General features: G+C 43.1%; 1 protein-coding gene across 7 annotated transcripts in view; it reads right to left on the bottom strand.

Moving 5' to 3' along the window:
• LOC111150988 (SLIT-ROBO Rho GTPase activating protein 2) overlaps window positions 1-24,847 on the bottom strand; it is a 249,450-nt gene that overhangs the window by 106,686 nt on the left and 117,917 nt on the right. For all 7 annotated transcript variants that reach the window (XM_022508663.1, XM_022508662.1, XM_022508667.1 and 4 more), the window contains one exon: window positions 9,333-9,495. In XM_022508663.1, coding sequence (XP_022364371.1) covers window positions 9,333-9,495 — 163 coding nt within the window. The remainder of the gene's footprint in view (window positions 1-9,332; window positions 9,496-24,847) is intronic.

The following is a 24,847-nucleotide window of genomic DNA, read 5'->3' as shown; positions in this document are numbered from 1 at the left end:
AAGGCACTAGCTGCAAAGCTCCCCTCCGTGTTGGCTTTGGCAGCGAACCTGACACCCCTTATCTGCAGAGATACCTTTGAAGTAGCTGGCAGCCTTCCATCCCCTACTCCAATACGCTCAGCTTCCCATCCTATTCTTCTCTCCAAAGAGGATCTCTTCATCAGATATGAGAGAATAAAGCTCAATTAATCAGAGCAGATTTTTGCTACCACCAAGACAAATTGGGCAACGGGACCAGCTGTCTGTAAAGCTGATCACCACGTTGTTCGTGATCATGTTAGAACGCGGAGGAAATCCAATCGATCGCAGATACTGGGTTCCACTGCAAGGAGGTGCAGTGTGGACTCGGGGAGAGAGGCTGGGGTAAATCAGTCCGCTAGCTACTCCTTCTCCCAAAGATGTCTCCAGGTTAAACTCTTTCTCAGAAGGGCAGAACACAACGGATGGAAGGCCATTCTTTCTCCATTCATTCAACCTACACTACCCACCAGGGACATTCAACTATACGGGCACTGTGGATCCCTTTGTGTCATGACACCATCACCGCAAAAAGTGCCTCCTTATAAAATCCAGTCTTTTCACATATGTGAAGCTGCCGGCCTCAAAGACTCTAGGAAATCCTGTCCCTGCCTACTGGGGATAAACAGGTAGGCAGATAACACGCACTGCTTTTAGTTTGAAACCCCCTTTATCCTTTTGTTGCCAGACCCATTTCGTTGGTGCCACCTGAAATCTGAGTGGTCATGACAAGTCTCTTGTAACAGTGCAACCAACAGGAAAGGACATCTGAAGACCCTACAGGAAAGAATTAATTGTGCCCTATTACATTTCCTCCTCAGCATCCTTCTTGTATCTCCCACTTTCTGCAGTGTAACTTATTTATCTGAATTCAGACTTAATTTTTGTCACCCTCAGGGAAGGCACGATGGGTTACCTAGGTAAACTAGCCTCGATGTGTCAACATTGTTGCAGGGCAAATGTGACTCAGTTACAGAAAGACAGGATCTTGTGACTCAGATGTCCTCTGTGGTCTCGGGTTTCCCCAAGACAGGAACCAGAATACCTACAACAATGGTTCTCAACCCTGGCCATATGCAAGAATCACCTAGGCCCTGTCCCATGGATTCTGATTCAATTGCCCCGGGGTGCTATTTTTAAAATTTTTTTTAAGTCAACTTTATTGAGGCTTAATTTACATGCAATAAAATGTATACATTTCAAATGTACAAGTTTTGACAAATGCACACATTCATGTAAGCGCCATCATAATTAAGACTGTATGACATTGTCACAATCCCTCAAGCTCCCTTGTGTCCCTTTTGCAGTCAACCCCTTATCCCACCCTGGCCCCAATGCAAATCACTGATTTGCTTTCAACAGCTATACTTTTCTAAAATTTCATCTGTATAGAATCATACAGAATGTATTCATTACATCTGGCTTCTTTTATTTAGTATAACGTTTCTGGAGTTTGTCTACATTATCTTATCTATCAGTATTTCGTTTCTTCTTATTGCTGAGTTGTATTCATATATGGATATACCACAATGTTTTTCCATTCATCTGTTGATGGATATTTGAGTGGTTTCCAGTTTTGACTACGATGAATACAATATGAATCTCCTAAGGCAGTTATAACAAAGTACTGCAAAGTTGGTGACTTAAAGCAACATGAATTTATTCTCTTTTTTTAATTTGCAGTCACTTGGGTGGCTCAGTCGGTTAAGCATCAGACTCTTGGTTTCAGCTCAGGTCATGACCTCAAGATTGTTGGTTGAGATGAAGCTCCATGTCATGCTCCACACTCAGTGCAGAGCCTGCTTGGGATTCTTTCCCCCATCCTCTCTCCCCCACCCTGCTCCTCCCCCTTCTTGCTCTCTCTCTCTCTAAAATAAAATAAATAAAATCTTTAAAAAAAATTTTTTTTAGTTTGCATTCAATTTACTTAAACTAAATGAACAACAACAACAAAAAAACACTTCACCCATATTTCCCATACCTCCATCCCCCTGCCTCTTGGAACCAGCAATTTGTTCTCTATATCTGTAAGCTTAGGGTTTTTTGTTTTTGTTGATTCTACCTGTAAGAAAAATCACATGGTATTTGTCTTTCTTGTCTTATTCCACTTGGCATAACGGCCTCAAGGCCCATCCATGTTGTTGCAAATGGCAGGATCTCATTCATTTTTATGCCTGAATCATAATCCATTATATATCTATACCTATAGATATATATGCATACACACACACACACACACAAAACAATTTCTCAATCCATTCACCCAATGACGGACACTAACGTGGCTTCCATATCTTGGCTACTGCAAATAATGCTGCAATAAACATAGGGATGCATCTATCTTTTGGAATTCATGTTTTTGTTTTCTTTGGATAGACACGCCAGAAGTGGAATTGCTGGATCATATAATAGTTCTATTTTCAATTTCTAATCTCTTATAGTTCTGGAGGTCAGAAGTCAGAAGTCCAAAACCAGTTTCACCGGGACAAAACCAAGGTGTCAACAGGGCTGTGTTCCCTCTGGATGCTTTAGGGCAGAATCCATTTCCTTGCATTTTCCTGCTTCTAGAGCTGCATTCCTTGGCTCATGGCTTCTTCCTCCAACCTCAAAGCCAGTGGCCGACCACCTTCTCTCTGTGACTCTGCTTTCCTCCTCTTCCATTACATGGCTTTCTTCTCTTTTGTCTGTAATTTCCTTGTACCTCCCTCTGATAAGAACACTCATGATTGCATTATAGCCCACTTAGGTAGTAAAAAATATCCTTATTACAAGATCCTCAAATTCGCCATATATGCAAAGTCTTTAAATGGACAAGGTAAGTTCATGGGTTCCAGGGATTAGGACATAGATATTTTGGGAGGGGGACCATTACTCAGCCTACAACAAAAGCTATTATGAAAAATCAGATACAAGTCTTTGTGTAGATATGTACTTCTGGGGCACCTGGGTGGCTCAGTCGGTTAAGCATCTGCTTTCTGCTCGGGTCATGATCTCAGGGTCCTGGGATCAAGCCCTGCATGGGGCTTCCCTGCTTGGCGGGAAGCCTGCTTCTCCCTCTCTCCCTCCCCCTACTTGTGTTCCCTCCCTTTCTCTCTGCGTCTCTCTCTGTCAAATAAATAAATAAAATCTTTAAAATATATATATATATACTTTTTTTAAAAGATTTTTTATTCATTTATTCATGAGAGACTAGGAGAAAGAGAAGAGGAGAAGGAGGCTCCCCACTGAGCAGGGAGCCCAATGTGGGGCTCGATTCCAGGACCCTGAGATCATGACCTGAGCCAAAGGCAGACGCTTAACCAACTGAGCCTCCCAGGAGCCCCAAGATATATACTTTTATATCCTTTGAGTAAATACCTATCCATGGAGTTGCTGGATCATGTGGTTAGTACATATACTTTATTAGAAACTACCAAACTATTTTCCAAAGCGGTTGTACCATTCTATATTCTCACCAACAACATATGAGAATTCCAACCATCCTTACTAACACTTGTTGCTCTCAGTCTTTTTAATTCTAACCATTCTAGTGAGTATGTGGCACACTCTTTATTGCTTTAATTTGCATTTTCTTAATGATTAATGATGAGCATCTCTTCATGTGTTTATTGGCCAATTATATGTCTTCTCAGTGAAGTGTTTATTAAAAATCTTTTGCCTATTTTTAAAAATTTGGGCAGTTTGTCTTTTGATTATTGAGTTCTGTGTATCACAAATATATTCTCACAGTCTGAGATTTGTCTTTCATTTTCTTAACCATGTCTTTGCAAGAGCAAAAGTCCAAAAATTGATGGTGTCCAATCTATCTTTTTTCTTTTATTGTTCATGCTTTTTATATCCTAAGAAACCTGTCTCTTCAAGATCACAAAGGTGGTTTTTGGTTTTTTTTTTTTTTTTTTAAACTCCCCTCAATGACTCTCACACACAGGCAAAGATGAGAACTACTGAACTACTGGTCTACCAGGAATCTGACCTAACTTGCTCAATTTAACCTTTCTACCATGGAACTTAGGTTACTAAAGGCAAAACAAAAGTACAGTCAACTGAAATACTGTTACAAAAAAAAAAAGAAAAGAAAAGAAAGAAAAAGTGCAAATTGAGAGCCTTGGGACTATCTGAATTGACCAGCTTCCAAGGCTAAAGCATGAGCAACTAAGAGCTAGAAACAGTGAGCTGAAAAGCAAGGTCCGAGGTACTTTCTGAGTGTTCCAGCTAAGTGAAAGGAAGAAGAGAGAACAGGACTGTCCTCTCCCCTGTGGGAAAAAGCACACCCAAGTTTACTTTGGTTCAAATGAAAAAGTGGGGGAAATGATTTCTCCTCCTGGTGAGATTCTGTAGAACACATCTCTCACAGAGACGATGTGGAGCTGGAAGTCAAACTTGGCAGGGTTGGCTCCTGGTTTTGAAGCTACCGCATTAAACAAGTGAAGGTGGTAGCAATAATATTTGCCTAAACCTCGGTTCCAACAGGGGTGAGACAGACTGAGCTTTCATTATGTGAAAGGAGATGTCAGGAGCACCAAATGGGCTCCATTTCCCCCAGAGTCCTAGACAAAGTGGGTCTGTTTCTAAGCTGTGGACAGGAGGTTACTTTCTCTAGATGTTATATTTATCTAAAGGAATCTCCACTATGGCTACAAGCAAAATGTAAAGTATGTCCCAGCAGACATAACCACAAGCCAGAGGGCCGGCAAGGAGCATCCCTGAAGGGGGTTCGGTAGTACAGACGGGCCAATTGTGTAGCCACCCTGACATCCCCAAATTAGCTGAGTTAGCTGTGAGCCAGATTTCTGGCCAGTTCTCTCATTTAATGAGTCTTTGTTTCCCCCTTACTAGAGATCCTGCCCCTGAGGAGAAAACCTTGCTGTCCTATTTATTTCACTGTCAACTTCCAGTGACCCGCCCAGACACCAGGTAGGAGAAACAACCCAATGTTGATGTTTAACACTCCAAAGCTTTGGAAGGTTTGTGTGTAAGAGAAAAGGTGAGGTTAATTCTGGAACTAAGTGAAATATCTGGGTTCAACAGAAAAGAGTAAGAAAATCCAGAATATCCTCCACTCGGCACACCAGACCCAGAGTCCTAACCTAACACAGCATGTAGGAGGAAACCTCAGGTTCCAGAGTGAGATGAACGGATTTAACTACTAGCCTCACCTTTTTTTTTTTTTTTTTAAGATTTTATTTAGTTATTTGACAGAGATCACAAGTAGGCAAAGAGGCAGGCAGAGAGAGAGAGGAGGAAGCAGGCTCCCCGCTGAAGGCTCCCTGCTAAGCAAAGAGCCCGATGCGGGGCGTGATCCCAGAACTCTGGAATCAGGACCCGGGCCGAAGGCAGAGGCTTTAACCCACTGAGCCGCCCAGGCGCCCCCCTCACCTCCTTTTTTTTTTTTTTTTTTTTTTTTTTTTAAGATTATATTTATTTATTTGACAGATAGAGATCACAAGTAGGCAGAGAGGCAGGCAGAGAGAAAGGGGGAAGCAGGCTCCCTGCTGAGCAGAGAGCCCCATGCGAGGCTCGATCCCAGGATCCTGATCATGATCTGAGCCGAAGGCAGCAGCTTAACCCACTGAGCCACCCAGGCGCCCCTCACCTCCTTTTTTGATTAATGTCCCTAAGCTTCAGTTTCCTCCTTCATAAAATAGGGTTATTAATAGCAACTACTTCATGGAATTATTGTAAAGATTAAGCATATAAAGTGTTTAGTACTGTACCTAGCACATAAGGGTTCTAAAAATATGAGTTTTGTTATCATAACCTTTGCTAGTGAATCATTAAGTTTTATAGAGTTTTTTTAAAAAAGAATGTAAAAAGGAGGAAAACCCATGACTTTTGCCAGGGAGAAATAGATCCAAATTCACATAAAGCTCAGGTGAATTTTCAAAGGTGTCCACAGCTGAACCAGAAATAAAGGTATCGTTCCTAAAGCCTGTGTCTCCAAAGAAATGTGGATTTGCCTTTTGCGGCTGGAACCAAATTTACAGGTAAAACAAAAGGTTTAACTATTTTATACACTTGGATTCCTGTTTGGCATATCTTGGTTGCTGGCCATTATAGATAAAAGAATCTGAAAAAATGGTTCATTCCTCAAGAAATTAGGTCTTTAATTGCCTAAGCCAGCCCCCTCTCCATACCCACACCCACTTTTGTTTGTATCTTGGGGATTCTAGTTTCCTTATCACAATTTAACAAAGGTCACCCAACAACCAGAAGGAAGCTCCCAACTCAGGATACCCTATATTGGGTATCACAGAATTCACCACAGAATTACAACATATTAAATTTTGAAGACAGCCTGAAGATCAGATAGGTCAAGCACTTTTTTAACTTTAGGAAACGAAGGCATAGAAAGAAGTCATTGTCCAAGGTTTCAGAGTCGCTACCAGAGTTGAGCCCAAGAGAAAGGGTCATTTGGAAGCGACCTTAGAGCAAAGCAAGCCCTGGGAAGCTTCACTTAATTGACAGCGGGCCGGGCTCATTCCTTAGTTCTCTTATCTGATTACTCTATCTTAACCAGTGGGATTCTAATTCTTCATGTGAAACACACTTTCAACAAAAGGATATAAAAAAATTAAAGTTATGGAGACAAAATGCTTCTGTGCCCATTACTAGAAAGCAGAAAGGCTCTCTCCCAGCCAAAACAGAATTAATTTACACTTGTGATCAGCCAAGCCAGCTTCTACCTTAGAACACTCTGACTACAATGGACCCCAGGGGAGAGAGAAAAGAGATTATTCACTCAGTGGGATAGTAAACATTGGCTATTCAGCAATCCTATGCATATCTCTCCTAATAACTGTAATTCAACTGATGAAAAGTTACAAAGATCAAGAAAAAGTCCTGTGAGCTCCAACCGTATACAATATGAGTAAGTCTCACAAACATATGTTGAATGACAGAAACCAGACACAAAAGAGGACACACTGTATGGTTCTATTTATATAAAGTATGAAATCAAGTAAAACCCATCTCTGCTGTTAAAAGTCAGGACACTTGTATACCCTTGGGGGTTGGGACCACCCCTCCCAACCCCCCGGAGGACTGGGAGCAAGCCCGAGCAGAGCTTCTAGGGTACCGAAATCATCTGTTTCTTGATCTGGGCGCTAGTTACTAGGTGTGCTCAGTGTGTAAAAATGCAAGTAGCTCTAAGCCCATGATCTCTGCCTCTTTCTTCAGGGAAATACAAAATATAAATAGTCCTGTGAGGAATGAGACGTTCTTCCCTACACCCTCAGCAAAGCAATGCACAGTGTACGGAGGTCAACTCTTGAGACCATGGCTAGGAATATCACTCACGGGCAGATTCTCCTTCTGGAGGGCAAAGACCCCATATCTTCTCTACGAGCCATGCACTTGGGCTCTTGGTGAGACGTGAACGATACTTGAGGAAGCAGAAGCATCCGTGGCTTTGGTAAGCGGCTGCCTTCAGCACACACTCTCAGAGATCTGGAGGGGCCGTGATACTCGTCAGCGTGGCTCCTCTCTAACCTTCTAAAGCTGGGAGGGAGGGGAATGGAGGGGCTTGGGTGAGGTTGAGAGAGCTGAACGTCCCTCACAGATGAACAGAGAAAATGAAGGAGGAAATGATCAGTTAGCCCCTGTTCTTCTAGGGATAACTGAAGTAGCTGTCAAGGTCACAGAGAGGAGATGAAGTGGCATCTGTCTTACTGTCAAGCTTCTACCTAAAAAGGTTTAATTTTTTTTTCTAATAAAAGCTATATATTTAAGGAGTATGGCATTATTTTATTTTTAAGATTTTGTTTATTTATTTGACAGACAGAGATCCTAAGTAAACAGAGCAGCAGGCGGGGGATGGGGGAGCAGGCGCCCTGCTGAGCAGAGAGCCCGATGTGGGGCTCGATCCCAGGACCCTGGGATCATGATCCGAGCATGTGTGTGTGAAAGAGCACATGAAATCTACTCCTTGGCACATTTCCAGCATTCAGTACAGTTTTAGCTACAGTCGTTCTTTTTAGCCACATCCATACATCACCAAGTGGGGCAGAATCATTCAGATGAATGACAAGGAAGCTAGAGCAGATGCTGGAAACCATGAGGAAATGGTGAAAAGCACCTTCACCCCTAAGTGAAGTACGGCCCCAACCGCAGCAGAGCCAGGCCACTAAAAATAGTCCATGAACTCCAGGAGGAGCTCTCTTTCTCTTCCTTCTTTTCATTGTCAGATGCTTTTTACTCTTCATATCCTGTCTCTAAGACACAGGAAAAGCCCCTACACAGATGCATTACGTTGATGGGATATTCTAAATCAGTTCTTTTTTTCATGCTGGTGTAAACAGAAGAGACTGGGTTCTATTCCAGACCTACTGAAATCTGGAAAACTTCCTAATGTTAGGAATTGGCATACTAGCTACGACTGACCACAGTCCTGTTTACTGAAGTCCTTTCTCTACCAGCCTCGGATCTCAACACTGGATTTTGTCAAATGAAAACCAATGAATTTCCTTTATTTGAAACCAGCAAAATAGCCCTACACACCCTCGTTATACCTAGAACTTGTGGGAGGATTATTTGCCTTCTGAAAAGTCTTCAGGGGATATCAGAGCTTGGATGTTAGACATGGTACATTATGTACAATGGTTGGGGCTTTTGCCATCATTTGTCACTAAAAGTCATGAATCGATGACTCCATTGAGAGCTCAGGCTGAGAGAGCTTAGAAGAGAGTTTCCCTAGTTCCAAGAGATGATTTCCACCACTAACAGGTAAGGTCAGTTTTGCATAAGTTTCTTAAGATTACCACAATTAATTTTGAGTTTTTTCCTTGGTCAGACTTTTCAACTTACATCCAAGGAATTGTGAAAAATAACTGAGCTTCAAAAAGCATTCAGGGACCCAAAGACCAAGATATGTCATGATAAGAATAACTAAATTCATGTGTTCACCTTGGCCAAGATGAGCACTTAGAAAGAAAACTAAACTAACACACAAGCATACATGAACTAGAAGAAGAAAACCTGAAATGACGCTGACGGTCCCCAAATCTTAACGGCTTCACAAATCACTTAAGGAAATCAATCAAGCAAACACCGTCATCACTAAAACATGCAGATTGTTAATTATATTTCTAGGGGTGGGGTTGTACCTTGCAAATGGTTCCTCTCCCAGGACTACTATTAATTCAACTCAGAAAGGAAGAAAAGAATGACTAGTCAGTATTTTTTCTCCACGAGACCAGGGTAAGGAATGACCAATGGAAAGCCTTTTAACTAGGCCAATACAGTAGCCTTTCTCTTATTTACGAGATGGTAGTATTTGCTCCACCCAAGTATTTCTGTGCCTGGAAATAGCTATATACCTTTTTAAAGAGTCTTCCTGAGTCCTCGCTGACTTGGACAAATCGAGGAATGATATTATTCAGGTAGATGTCACTCAGGGTGGTGTGGTCCCTGCTCTCCCGCTTCACCTGGTTTAAGAGGAGATTCCAGCAGTTGACTGGAGAGAGAACATTCTGATCCTTCCTGCAGAGAAACAGCAAGAAAAAAAAAATCAGTGTCGGTGAGTAGCCAGGTTCAACAGCTATGAATACAGTCCGTGTCATAAAATCACAGTGATCAAAGCCAAGGCAGAAACAGGTATCTTTCCTGAAGCCTACACTTCTAGTTTTCTCTTATCTAAAAACTCAGTGGAGAAAATAAGAATCATGAGAAGAGGAGGGAGGAGAGAGGAAGAGGAAAAGAGGAGAAGAAAGAGGAGAAGCAAGATTATCTGTTGAGCATCCATTATGTTCTAGGAACTTGGTAAAAGTTTTACACGTATTATCCCCAAAAGTTTCATCATTTCCCTGTAAGAGAAGAACTACTGTTATCCCCATTTTACTAATCAGAAAACTGAAACTCTGAGAAGTTCTCACTTGCCCACAACTACTAAGAAGTCACAGAGACAGTAAGAGGGCATCAGGGACTAGAACGACAGCTCTGCGTCATCTGACTAGGACAGGTCTAGGCTGTCTGACTCCAAAGTCCATAACCTTAGCCACTGAGACATTTGGTTTGTGTCTAGGTTTGGAGACAAAACTTAGAGGTCTAGAGACAAAAATCACGAGAGCACTACAGACCACATCCCCACACGTTATTCATATTAGGATTCAGTAAGGACAACAAACTTTCGAGGCCCATGCCATGAAAAAAAAGACCCTAAAACCTCCTCAGGCCCACAGAACCCCTCTAAGGAGGTGTTGAGCTCCCTGGTTGACCCACTATGTCTTGCCCCATACAACCAAGCACAAACCATACCTGAACACATGTATCCTTAAAATTTCACAGTCTGAGCAGAGCAGTTAAGTGCCAAACCTAGGTGTTCATTTCTAATGAAAACACTGTGATCCAAGAGAATCAACTGATGATCTACACAGTTCAAAGCACCAATTTAAGCACCAGAAAGTTCTGCAACTGCGAGCTGGATTTCTTTAAAAAGAGAAACTGAAAGTAGGGGTTGTTTGTTACACTTCTTATCAAGCGCTTACCGTGCACTTGGCACATGATCGGGCCCTGTATTCACATTACTTAACTTGAACCCTAAAACAACCTGATGTAAAGGGCCTATTATTAACCACATTCAGCAGATGTGGGAAGTTGACCAAGAAAAGTTAAATATCTTCTTCAAGGTCACATAGCTAAAAAGTAGCAAAGCTGGAATTCAAAACCAAGTCCGGTAAGTGTAGAGAAGGGTCTTAATCGTTGCAAAGAATCACAACCTGTTCACTTCTCTTTCCCTCCTTCCCTCCCTACAGTCAGACTCTTAAATGCAAAGGAAGTTGAGCGGACAGTGGCTTGGTTCTTGAGTCAGCACTGCCTGCACTCAGAGCTGGAAGCTGCCGGGCAGCTGTGATTTGTAGAGCATGGAATTCAACTTTAGAAGGGGCTTTTCCAATTCTGTAGTAAGGTGACGATTCCCAACTCATCACACCACACCTCCTCTGGCTTCAGAACGCACCAGACCATTACATCAAATATCTGTCTAGCCAGCACTAAGAAGCTTCTTTAAACCAATGAATGTTAGAGTCCAAACTGAAGCTGTTCTCTATCTGCTCCCCACCCCCACCTCTGACCCAGGCATGACACCTCTGCCGTCAGAACACCGAATACTTCTGTTCAGACTGCCTCAGCAGTATTATGTCCTCTTACTTTTCTAGGGAAATTGAAAGATTTCTGCGGACACACACACACACACACACACACTAGCCCAGAGAGAGAGAGAGAGAGAGAGACATGTAATTAATCTACTCCCTTCAAAATGTTTAGCCTCTGAAAAACAAACCAAAAAAAAGTGAATAAGAAACAATCCTAAACTCAAAGTTGAACACAGGCGTTCAGTGACCTTTGGTGTTTCCAGTGCAAGAAAACTTTCTAATGCATTCCAAATCAGTTTCAGTTACCAAATCCTAAGTAATCAAATTTACATTTTTGTTGGGTGGCAAAGTATCCATGTCCTCAGTAAGCATGGAATAGATCAGGCAATTACACTTGCTTTTTTAAAAGAGCAGATCTCACAAGATCTGAGCTTGATGACTGCTCGGTCTACTTCTTAAGGGTGGACCTGGGTTTGGTGGTCTCTATTAGGTCTTTCCCTAGAGGGCTCATACATGTAACAATGGTACTACAACTCAGTTTCACAAATGTATAAACGTTTGTATCTGAAATGAACAAAGTACAGTATTAGGGGCTTTTAGTTGTAAAAGTGCTGGTATCATAGTGCAGTGTGAGAGAGAAAGAAAGACCTGTAATACAGCGGAACATCAGAGGTAGGAACAAAGGGCCAGCTAGCCCTCAAACATACACCGCAGATCACAAGTGGAGGCAGGAGAGGCAAAACCACTCGGATACCATGGAAGAGGATACAGAGCATAAATCCCCAGGGGACCTTCAAAAGAAAGGATGAGTAAACAAAGATGAGTTAATAAAAAGAATGGGCAGAAGTAGGCATCTTTTAAAATAAAAAGCCTTATGCCTTCAAACTAATAAATGTGTAAATGCAATCAGAATTATATATTTATAATTAATCCAGGAAGTTCGGGGGTGGTAACATACTTTCAGCACATACACTACCATCCAGTGGTGGGATGACTATGATTGGTTTCGGTGAGCAGCAGTTTTCAAAGCGTGTTCTGAGAAACCCCAGAATTAGAGGAACACATTTCAATTTCAAACAACTGTGACACATCCATTCAAATGAGCAACCCCAGCGAAACGTGTAAGGCATCCAGACTCCCTGCGGTTGATGTTATCACAATGTCTCACTGGCCACTAGGCAAGCTTCGTTCTGTGCAAACTTTGGAATAAGGAACCGAGGCGTGTATTTGAACTTCTGAAAAATGTGCCGTTGGTTAGAACGGATGTTGCTCTGCGCAGGTTTCATTTTTAATTCAAGCCTGTGTGCCTCCTTAGTTAAGACTGTGCAGGTGACCACATGATTAGACACACAGTGGCCAAGTTCAATTACATGCCACAGAAGGCTCAGAGCCCTAGACTGGGCTCAGGTTAGACAATGGCTGGGTAGTGAGAACACTCAATGCCATCCCATCATTATCAATTTTTTTTTGCTTGTTATGCATTTTCGGGCTTACCCAATAATATTTATGAAGGGGGATGGAACAGCTGCTAGGTAATGTTAGTGATTCAACTTCAAAACAAAAATATCCTTTTTCAATTTAAAACTATCTCAAGATTATAATTCATCTGTGTGAATCAGGATTTTCTTGATATTGGGCAACCCAAATCAGAACCAGAAATAACCTGGATGCTGAAACTGATATAAAACTACAACTCTGATTTATAATCCCAATTTCAATATTTTGGGGTCATGAACACAGCTTCCTTGCTCCCACTGACTGACCCTGTGATGGCGTACACATCGTAAACCTGCACTTTAAAAGTGGATTTACACCAACAAAACACTGCTTTGGATCAGCTGCACACATGGGGATTCCATGCATGATTTTTACTTTAAAAAATCCTTTCAAGATAGTATGAAACTCTGTCATCTGCTTCTCCTAGGGGTCCCTAGTCTCTTTTACTATTACTGAAGTTTTTCAGGCAATATTTTAAGTTCTTTGAGTTTGTATGCTTTCTTGGACATACATATTCCTCCTTTCAACTGAGGGGTTTTAATTAATTCATGTATTTATTTTGGGGCAGCGGTGGAGCGGGAGAGACGAAGGGCATGTAGTAGGAGGGGAACACAAATACACCATAGAGACAATTTTCCCGGCCAACATGAACAAAGATGAAACACACTTCAGGCTGGAAAATAAGCAAGTCAATGAGACGTGATTTCATAGGGAGCGCATTCAGGTTCTGCTAGAGTGGTTTCCTGCTTCAGCAACTTTGCAGCCTTATTTTACGTGGGGCTGCCGGAGCCAAGGAAACTTCGTTTGGTTAGGAGATTGAAATTTAGTCTTTATATCTTTTCCATCTATCATTTGTTTGTACAGCTTCTTTACTTTCCCTGCCCCTGGAGTCAGGTTGTGTAATACTTGGGCATTTAAAGAAAAGGGTCTGCATCCCTTTAGAAATGTACGGAGCAGCTGCAAACCTCCTCAAACACTAATCCCTAAAAAGCAGACAAAATATCCAGAAGTATTTTTCTTACTTAAAATTTTTTTTTCAGGAGGCAGATCAAGAAAACATAATACTGCACTTGAGAGGGAATTACTCTGGAGTCCAAAAAAAAAGAAAAAAAGAGAAAGAGAGGAGGCCCATAAAGTCACAAGCTGGCTATGCCCCCGCAGAACCACAGAAGAGATCATCATTCTAAATGCACTGAAAGGCTCAACCTGCACAGCGGAATCATTAGTTTCAAATCCATTAGGCCGGTTTTTCTCCTTCAACTTCAGACTATTCATGGACATTCAAGAAAATGTAGCAGCAAATGCTCCAAGGGATTTCTCTATAATATCTTGGGTAAAGAGAGAGCTCAAGAAAGGTCCAAGGTGGCCTCCCTATTACACTTCCCTTTTTTGCCGTATCCCCTCTGTTCCGTTTCAGTTGTCGCCCTCATAAAATGGACACGCACCCTGTCGGTGTACCGTCTCACTCCTTAAAGATCTGCCCAGCCTCACTGTAAAATCCCAGGAGGCCTTCTGGCCGAAGGTGCCATTTAAGGAAGAACTGCTGTGCTCCCAGCTCTGCAGATGGGACGCGTGACATGAGCTTGGCATTACCAGAGGGCTGGAACTTCTGCACTAATTCTACGGAGGTACGTTTCCTTTTGGGCCAATGGCCCCCGACCCGCCCACCTACGGGGCTGTTGTGCAGTTAAAATGAGATGCCGAATGCACAAGAATTACATCAACAGTAAAGCACTGAACAAATGTGAAGAAATATTATTATTTTCATTTCCAAACAAACTGGGATTGGCTTTCGTCAATTTCCAACAGGCTCCTCACCTGGCCCTGGCCCAGGGCCAAGAGCGCAGCCTGCTGCAAATGCACAGCCCTTGCCCGAGAATGGTGGGGATAAGACGGCAGCAATCGGCAATTAACCAAGCAGCTGTACGTCTCTGGGAAGACGTGTGAGAGATACCAACGGGGAGAGCAGACTTTAATCTTCGACTGTCCTTCCCCTGAGGACCAGGGTGGAACAATCAGTCCTGCGTTCCACAAGGGGAACTGTGTGCTGCAGGAGACAGGAAGGAAGCCAAAGGGAGCTCAGATCACCAGAGCCCAAGATGCTTCAACTTCCTCTGAGCCTCTCTTTCTTGGAATTCCTATCAAATGTGCCACTCTGTCCATGGGGATGGTAAATACCAATCCATCTAAGAAAAACAGCATTCCTCACATTCAAAAATAGACACATATGTGATGAGCGACGAAACCCAAAATGAGTTAAATACATACGATATATGTTATTGAGCAGCCAACTAAGAAGAGGATATAAAGAGACTAAAAAAAAAAAAAAAAAAAGGTACCTGCTTAATAAAAGGGATCATTTAGTGACAGTCGGACAGGGAACTCATGACAAGCAGGGAGTCGGATTTTTAAGCCTAGATTCCCTCCTGGCACCTTGATTAAAATGAAATGAACTGAGGCAGCCAAAGAGATTATTTTATTCAGATGAATGTTATTAGCCTTTCTGGCTTATTTTCTCTATTATGCATTTTGCTGATGCTGACAGAAGCAGACGGGCTGGATGGAGAGGGAAAGCTGTGGCGGATTTATGGTTTGACAGCGCCATGCATAAAATCAGACCCTTGCTGACCCAGATAAGCCAGAGGATGGATGGGATTTGCTGGGGAAGATGTTAAAAGAAGGAGGGGAGAGAAAAAAAAAAAAAAAAATCACCAAGGTGGGAAGCGACTTGAAAAAGATTCTCCTTGTAATGGTGGCCACTGGTTGTACGACCCAGGAGTGCGGTGGCAGCCTGGAGGCGTCTTTCAAAGACAGCAGGCAGGGAGGGAGGGGGCAGTCACACTTCTGCGGGCTTATCACAGCTCTTCTTCAGCTTTGCCAGCCGTGAGATCAGAGTAGGAGAGCTCTGAGACAGAAAAAGGGCCAAAGGCAAAAATGTATATTCTATGTATGGAGAAACCAGCTTTCACATTTTCAGGGACAAGTTCATCCCACAAATTGTCTTCGGGAGCCTAGACAGATGATTAGAAAGGATTCAAGCAGTGGTGTACCCACCTTCCTCAAAATAGTCTCAATTGTCCCCTATAATCAGGTTTGGGGGAAGCGCTGTATGGAAATGGAATTCTTGTGGCTCTGGATTACTTCCACTGAGCCCAGCCACACCCCTCGGATCATGGCATGTCCACGAGCTGAGAGCTTAAGAGTCTGCTTTGAAGTTGAGAACTGGCATCGTGTCTGACATCTTAATAACTATTTGCTGAATGATTACAGGACCAACGTTCCCCCTGGGTTAGGTCAGAGGACTGGGAGGGGTTCTCAAATCTAAGCCATCGCAGACCCTAACTGGAGATGTCTCCATCAATTTATGACAGGCAAGATACCTTGCTTTCCCTTCAACCATCCCCACCCCAGCCCGTGCTCATGGCAGGGAGAGGGAGGCTGGAGATTTCGTTTAATCACTCAAGACAGCTCTGCAGACCCCATGAGACCAGACCCGGCAGCAAAGGAGGGTGTCTACACAAGATTCAAATCTCTGTCATTCAGGTTTCTTGCCTAGATTTCTGACATCTTATTGTCAGGTCCTTTCTCTAAAGTCTTCTTATTTCATTCATTCAACAAATACTGACTGAACACCTACCAGCTGTCAGGTACTATTGTGGGCACTAGAGATAACGGGAGCAACGTTCTTGTTTCTGACCAGCTTCTCCCACATTTGCAGAACCTCCTGGATCTAACACATGGTCTTCTTGCTCCTGAACCTTCCACGAGCCACAACCCACATATTATCCTGGTCTCGATGCTCGTGTGGACACTGACCCATTGTGGAACCCTGGTCTCGCTGACGTAGATCTGCCCGCCCAGCAGCCTTCCGGGGCTTCTGTAGACCTGGGACCTTCCCTTTGTTTATACGGTCTTGCCACTAGCATTCTCAGAACTGTAGGGAGGTATAAACAAAGAGCTAGTCAACTCCCCCTGCATCCTCTGGGCATTCTCTAAATACTAGAGAACAAACACTATGCACCCCACCCCCCATGTAATCCACAGAACTAAAGGCCTAGAAATTCATTTATGTATCACATTTCCATCCTGAAAGCCCCCCAAAATAGGCTGTGATCATATCAAAAGGTGTGAGCTAACTCACTTAAAATAAAACATCACGGCAAAAGCAAAAGATATTAACAAAGGTATGACCGATGTGCAAGGAACAAAAATATGTTTCTCGGTTTAAAAAGATTTTTTTTAAAGATTTTATTTATTTATTTGACACACAGAGAGAGAGAAAGAGTACAAGAATGGGGAGTGGCAGGGAGAGGGAGAAGCAGGCTCCCCCAGAGCAGTAAGCCCGACATGGGGCTCTATCCCAGGACTCCGGGATCATGACCTGAGCCGAAGGCAGATGCTTAACCAACTGAGCCACTCAGGCGCCGTTTAAAAAGATTTTATGACCATCTACAATACAGTTAACACATATCTCTTATATAATAATTCCATAGAATGATCTGTGAATAACTCTACAAGTATATCTTTAGTTTTTGCTTCTCTAGTTAATTAAGATGTCACCAGAAACCCCATAAGTAATTACAGCACAAGACAAACATACGAAAAAAAAAATACACGCAGATGTGTTAACAGATTTTTTGAATGAATGAAATCTTGGGAGATGACTGAGACAGACAGCCTGACTCACCCCTCCCTGCTAGTTCATTCCACAGAAATACCTGTCTGTGCCAAACTGGAATGACGTCACCCCAAAATCCACACACTTATTTTCAAAGCAGTAACCACTACCTTGGGAGCAGGCATTTCCCCCGGCACCAGTCACTAAGCGGAGAACCTTGACCTACAGCCAGTAACTCCCGCCTGGCCAATGGTGCATAAGCATGCCAAGTACCAACAGGCTACCTGGGAAAAAAAGGGTATCCCTAAGTTCCAGACCTCCCCCTCCTGCATACCTGTGAATGGGATCATGAGCTCCCTTCCATGGCTCACGACAACAATGAAGAAGGAGGAATAAAGAAGTAGCACTTGATTCTTTGAAACTACAGAGCTAAACAGACTAAAGTCTAAATAGTCATCAGATCAGCCACATGCATCGCTCTCAGTTCCCATGTGTTGTTGTTTTTTTTTTTTTAAGCTTTTATGTATTTATTCATGAGAGACAGAGAGAGAGGCAGAGGTAGAGGGAGAAGCGGGCACCCCAGACACGGGACTTGATCCCAGGACCCCGGGATCATGACCCGAGCCGAAGGCACTTAATCGACTGAGCCACCCAGGCGCCCCTCTCATGTGTTGTTTTGGTATTTATCTTAACTGACTGGAAGGAATGCTCTTGAGGACAGGGTATATTTTGGAATAGTCAATGAACATCTATCACCAAGAAATGGGCAGGTACCTAATCAGCACTGACTAATGACAGATGCCACAGTCACAAAAATCTTGTCAATGTTGAGCACAGTAAAACAACTCATTTAATGAATAGTTAGTATGGCCAGCCTCCATCAATCATGCCAAACAACCACTGTCCCATGTATCTGGGCGGTCACTGAGTGACTGAGTCTGCACGCCCACTGGCTGTGTGCTCTAAGTGACAGCATATTATTAACCAGGCTGATACTATTCTGGCAAAATTTTACAGGTTGGGGTGGAGTAAGAGATGCCCTGGTCAATTTCCAGTTAGCAGGTGATTGAGTTCTACAGGTCTGTAAGTAATACGGATGAACGACAGTACCCCATCCCAGAGAGGTGGTACACTCTGCAAAGACCTTGAACCATGTCTCTGACCTGGAGTCTAGTCTTACTCAGCCACTTGCTAGAGCAGGGTAATCGTGCATCAGCCACAGAAGCACTCTGGGCCTCAACATTTCTTTAGCTTCTTAACAGAATAAATGGGGACAGCAGACCCGCCCTGCCTAACTCACATGGCTATTATAAAGATCAAGTCAAACAAGGTGATGCCCATAAAAAAAAGCTCACAAACACTAAAGTGCCTTACTCCTACGAATCAGTATTGTCATTGTTTATTATCACTCTTATAACTATTATTATCACTTGACAGTCCATGCAATGGGTTCACACCCACAAAACAAAGTGGCTAGAGTCATGTCTGAAAAGACAAAGATGTCTCAAAATTCCCAGGCCTTAATACCCAAGTTTGCAATGAACTTGGCTTTATCAATTTGATACTTCATTGGCACACACTAAAGAAAAATACATTCTGTTGTTATTAACTTATCATCCTGCTTCTCTGGAAACTTCCCAACTCAGTGACTCTCCTATGTCCAACCTAGAAGAGAATTGAGAAGAAAGACTTGTTCAAGTGCAGAGAGAAAAGCCAGAGGGTACGAAAAGTAACATCATGGAGCTTCAGATCTAGAAGAGACTTTCTAGGTGGTCTAGAGTCTAGACCTAACATCATTTTCTAAATGAGGAAACCGAGGCTCCAATAATGGAACAGGGCAAGAACTCAGGTCTCCTGAATAGCCATCATTTTCTCATTTCATGGTGGCATTTGCTCTATTTCCACTAAACCTGTAGATTCCTGGTGCTGAAAGAGTTAATGGACAATGCTCAGCTGCCCGAGCCCTGGAGCACAGAGCTATTCCAAGACAGCACATAACCAGAATACCAAGGGTCCGTGAACCCGGAGGGAGCAAAACTGCTGGTGCCTGACGGCGCCGGAGAGCATGTTGACACGCTGCATGTGGTTACACATGAAAGGCAAGTGACTAGGAAAAGCAGTTTTGTATCCCACCCCATTCTAATTTGGGACTGGCTCTGGGCACCTACTGAAGCCCCGGGCCACACCCCAGCCGCTCTGTAAAATGACCCTGGAGTTCCTTCCCTCTCTGCTCTGTGGCCTCGAGTTAACTCCTTCTCTGCTTCCACCAGGGTCAAAGCAGTTCTTAGAACAGGGGAACTATGCAGGGCAATCAAGATCCAAGAAGGAACAATCCATGGCGAGAGTCTCAGTGTGGATTCAGATGAGAGCCGCTAGTATCTTCCGTCTCCAAGGGCGCATGGGGCCTGGAACCTTGAGCAGCCGGGCTCCCAAGTCTGAGCACAGCTTCTCTAAGAGTGAGTCCTCAGGACCCCAAATCACTGTGCATCAGAGTCACCCGTGGTGCTTTTTTTAAAGTACAGTTTCCTGTGCTCTTCTGCCAGAGTTTCTGCTTTACTAGGGGTGGAGTGATGCTCAGGAATCTGCATTTTATTTCATTGAAAGTTTTATTTATTTAAGTAATCTCTACACTCAACATGGGGCTCGAACTCATAACCCTGAGATCAAGAGTTACACGCTCCTCCGACTAAGCAAGCCAGGCACCCCAGGAATCTGCATTTTAAATACACACCCCAGGGAATATCATACACACCAAAATGTTAAGAACCAATGCTCTTAAAGCAATGTTTTTTAAACTGGGATACAACCCATTAGTAGGGTTAATAAATCAATTTAGCAGGTTACCACCCAGCATTTCTTAAAAAATGAAAGAGAAAACAGTGGGACATAACACAGAACCAAGCAGAAAATAGCAGAGTACAACACACAGAGCAAAGATGTATAGGGATTGTTTTACAAAAATGCTGTTCTCAGTTAATTAAAAATACACCGTGAAATGTCTATACATGTGTGCATTCCAGCTTGTATTACAAAATATTTTTATAAAATCTTTTGGGGGTGATTACTTACCCCAGATCCTTTTGGAGAAACTAAGAATTCTCTTCCAAGTATTCTCCAAAGGAAGGAGAGAAGGAAGGAGGGAGGGAGGAGGTGTTATGCACACACACACCATAACGTATGAGTCATCGGTCCCTGAACTTTGAGAAGTTCCAGCCTTAAGGACTTCTCTTGAGGACACTCTTGACAGCAGCCTAGTCCTCTGGTCACAGTGCGCACCTGATAATTTCCGGACTGTCTCAATGACTTTCTCTGGAAGCTCGGTAAATGACTGCTAGTATCTGCCTAATGTAAGATACGTGGCCTCACCATGTTGATGCTCTTTCTTTCAGATTCAGGGTGACTAGAAATGTTGAAGATCAACAGTATCCCTCAGAACACTGGGAGAAAGCTGTTAGCAAATGGCAAGAATGAGGAGAGCAGTAGCGTGGTCACGTCAGTCCCCAAGGAACGTGCTCCCTGTCCCTAGCACTGCAAAGGTCGGCTGTGGGACTGGCACCCTTCTGCATCCCTACTGGTAACGTCAGCAGAAGAACATCATTATTCCCAAGTTAGTGACTTCTTTGACCAGTAAATGCACACACATTTATAAACACAGAGACCCAGCCTCATCTTCTCCCTATGGCAAAAAGGACAGAAATTCTTCAGCCCTGGATGGGAGATTCAGAAGAGGCAAATACAATGAGAAAAGGAGCAACAGCCCAGCTTGATCCCCTACATGGTCCCATGCTAATGGCTGACTGAGCCACCCAAAGAGAGGGTGAAATTGGGAGCAAAGGTTTTAGAAGCCAGCCCTTGTCCGATGAGGCACCTGTGACGTGGAGAAGGGTCAGGAAAGATGGCGAAGTCAGGCAGGGAGGACTATTAAGAAGACAGAGAATCAAACTTCAAAACGATCTTAAATTTCCTGATGCTTTTCAGTAACTTGTGTTCCTGCGGTGGAAACTGACACAGCATCTAGGATGCTTGGGGTCCATCTGTTTTTTAACTTAAGCTGCAGACAAGATTCAGAACAGCTGGAATCAGCAGCACTGACCACATTATATGTGTCTGGAGGAAGGAGAGGAGTAGGAGAAGAGTGACGAGTTACATGGGGCAAAGGAAGGGGGATCTGGAAGCCATCCCCAGGCAGAGAGGAGACAATGGCCAGGTCGGAATTGATGCAAAAGAACTTTTTCTATGCATCTGAGCATAGAATGCCAAAGAGAAGAAACAGTGCGGGGGGGGGGGGGGCAGAACAGGGCGCCAGCAAACAGGCCAGCAACAGGGCCCCAAATTCTGCAAGTCTGGATGTCAATGAGCAGTACCCTGCAGCCTCACCTCTGAGGGACCAGATCAAGATCATTCAAGGTACAATGTCAAGCATAATACATGAGTTGCTGGTAAACAGACTTCACAGTCAGCCTAGAACTGAGATGAGAGCTGGACTCTTGATTCCCTAGACACGAGAGAGGTGATCATGGAGAACAGCAGCGGGAATGTGAGAGAAAGTGTCAAGGGTCATAACCCATCTGGTGGCTCTCCCACAGTCACAATGGGCCCAGCAGTGAGGGGGAAATGACCTCTGGATGGTCCTCAGGGTCTGCCCCGTGTCCGGCCTAAGGCTCGGGCACTGACTTCTGATAATGCCCTACGTACATCTACAAATAAGCAGATCTCTCACTTCTCCCATGGCTGCTCAGTCTCTACTCGAGAGAAAAGATTGGGCGGTGAGAAATGTCCATCAAGACCTCATTCTGAAGGGGAAAAAATAAAATACAAGCAGAAAGAAATAAACCAAATTGTATTTCAAATAAGTACTAAAACCACACTGAAGGTCTGGAGGTTGAAAGAAGGAATTAGCACCCAATTTTTTGAACACCGTGTTTTGGTCCTTGAGGCTGGAAACAAACAAACAGACAAACAAAACCCTCTAAAACCAGTATTAAGTTCTAGTTAGTAGTCTTCTTCTTCAGAGGCATGGGTTAACGGTTCTGAAACTATTTTGTGGATATATTAGGACTGGGCAAAGATACACACATTACAGATAATGGGTGCCAGATTTCTCACTGTTCAGAGAACAGGGTTATAGATGTGGAAAGGGAGAAAATAGACTAAAACATGTGGGGTTGGATTAGAATTGGAAGATATGGACGAGACTTATGGCTTTAATAGAGATAAGTCCATAGATAGAGACATAACACAGAGAAGTGTGTGGGTATGTGCATGTGTGCACACACATACCCGTTAAACTGCCTCTGTCTGCCAAGAGGGACCACAAACAGTAGGAGTTTAGTAACAAGGAGCACATCTAGCATCCACGGTTTCTAAATACCATTCGCCATGAACAGGATCCAGGGCTCCTGGAAGAAAGGGCTCCTGAGGTGAAGCAAGGAAAGAACAAGATGACGCTAGAACATCTTTTTGGGCCAGAAAGTTGAACGGTGGAACATGTCAAAAGGATACAGGAACCAGCCTGGAATGAACATTAAAATAAATAAAGACAGTAAAAGACGAAAACCTGTTAGGGGCACCTGGGTGGCTCAGTCGGATAAGCATTTGCCTTTGGCTCTGGTGGTCATCCTGGAGTCCCCGGCTGGAGCCCCATGTTGGGCTCCCTGCTCAGCGGAGGGTCCGCTTCTGCCTCCCCTCCCCAGCCTCCTTTCCTGCTCTCTCACTCACCCTCTCAAATAAATAAAACCTTGTTCTTTAAAAAAAGGATTATAACCTATTGAATAAAAGCAGAATCCATGAGTCTAAATTGATATACAGAAATAGCTAGACAAATATCTGGGGGGGGGGGGATGGGGGATGGAGAAGTCCTTCCTTACAGTAGAATCCCAACTGATAAATGTAGAAAAAAATGATATGGAAACTAGGAAAATTACCGTTTGGTGACCATCATCATAATAATTGATTCAAGCAAGAATCATCACCGCATGCTACAACCGGTAAGTGGAAGTTTTGAAAAGCAACATGATATTTACATGGTCTCAAAGTATCTCTCCAAAATGCATTAATTACAAAGCATAAACTAGAATAACTTTATGGTAGAGAAATCAGGCAGACACCACTCTAAGCAAATGATCAAAGTTAACATCACCAGTAGTGGGAAATCATCAGCCAGTGACTCCTGATATCATGTGCTGAGAATATAACATCGCTCCCATGGTATTTCTGCCTAAAGCACATAACCTAAAGATAATCATAAAGAAATACCAGACAGTATCAGAGACACCAAATTAAGAGACATTCTACAAAATAACTGAGCTGAATGCTCCCCAGAATTAGCAAGGGCATGAACTACAATGAAAGACCTGGAAACCCTTCCACGTCAAAGGAAACTAAAGAGACAAGCCAACTGAATGAAATGCATAATCTCTTTGGCCAAAAAGAAAACTGGGGGAACAAATGGTAAACCTGAATATCTGTGGATTATACAATATTATTCTATCAATATTTATACCCTGATTTTGGTCACTGTACTGGTCCTTATGTCATAGAACAACCTTATTGTAAGTAACTATAAACTGGAGTATATGGAGGTCAAGGGGCACCATGTCTACAAATTACGCTCAAGTGTTTCAGGAAAAAAACATGCATGTGCATGAGCTGTGTCTGGAGAGAAAAAGAAGTAGAAAGCAAATGCAGTAATATGTTAACATTTCTGGACAATCTGGTAAATGACAGAAATTCTCCCACCATTCCTGCAACTTTTCTGTAAATCTAAAATGATACCAAAAACAATGTTTATGAAGATCCCATTCTGGAGAAAAGTGGAAAGAAACCCTTTCTCCATCTCTCCTTTTGGCACTAAATATATATGACTTTGTGTTATCTCTTTTTCATATAAACCTCCTGTCTTCCACAAGAGACAATGAGCCTCCTGAGGGCAGAAGCTGGGTTCTACACTGCTCTGGGACCCCAGCACCTGCCAGAACCCATTGGTCAGGACTGAGGATGAAGATGAAGCCAAGTGTTATGACTGAATCACATATAATACGGGTGACTTAAAGGGTCACTCAACAGTGCTGATTCCTCAACCTTGAACTCTGCACCTTCTCAGAACACATATATGCACAAACACACACACAAAACCTTAATATATTTCACATTAAATGGAAACCTCCATGAGAACAATGGCTTATTCTTCTGTGTGGATTTAATTCGCCCTTGGTGTAGACTAAGTGCTGAAAAAAATGTTGTTGAAACGTACAGGTGAACCTCACTTACCAGGATTGGTGTTCACCAAAACTTTCTGTGTTCATGAACAAAAGGGCCAGGAGTGGACTTATTTTCCAGAAGAAAGAAAAGCACAAGGATGTTCTTAAGCCCCCAACATAAGAAGTGAGCTTATCAAAGATTTTCAAGCCAATACTTACTGATGAGAGTGACTTGAAAACTGGCCCAGACCTGATAAATTGCTTTTTCCATTTGGTTAAAGGTGAGAATGTTCCTAAAGTCTTCTCTAATTTGGAACCAAGAAAGCCTACTAAAGATGTATTATACGGGCGCCTGGCTAGCTCAGCCGGTGGAGAGTAAACTTTTGATCTTGGGTTCGTGAGTTCAAGCCCCCCACACAGATCTTACT

Source organism: Enhydra lutris, unplaced genomic scaffold, assembly GCF_002288905.1.
Source record: "Enhydra lutris kenyoni isolate GAN:26980312 unplaced genomic scaffold, ASM228890v2 scaffoldscaffold25, whole genome shotgun sequence".
NCBI lineage: Eukaryota > Metazoa > Chordata > Mammalia > Carnivora > Mustelidae > Enhydra > Enhydra lutris.
This window is presented reverse-complemented; position numbering and strand designations above follow the sequence as displayed.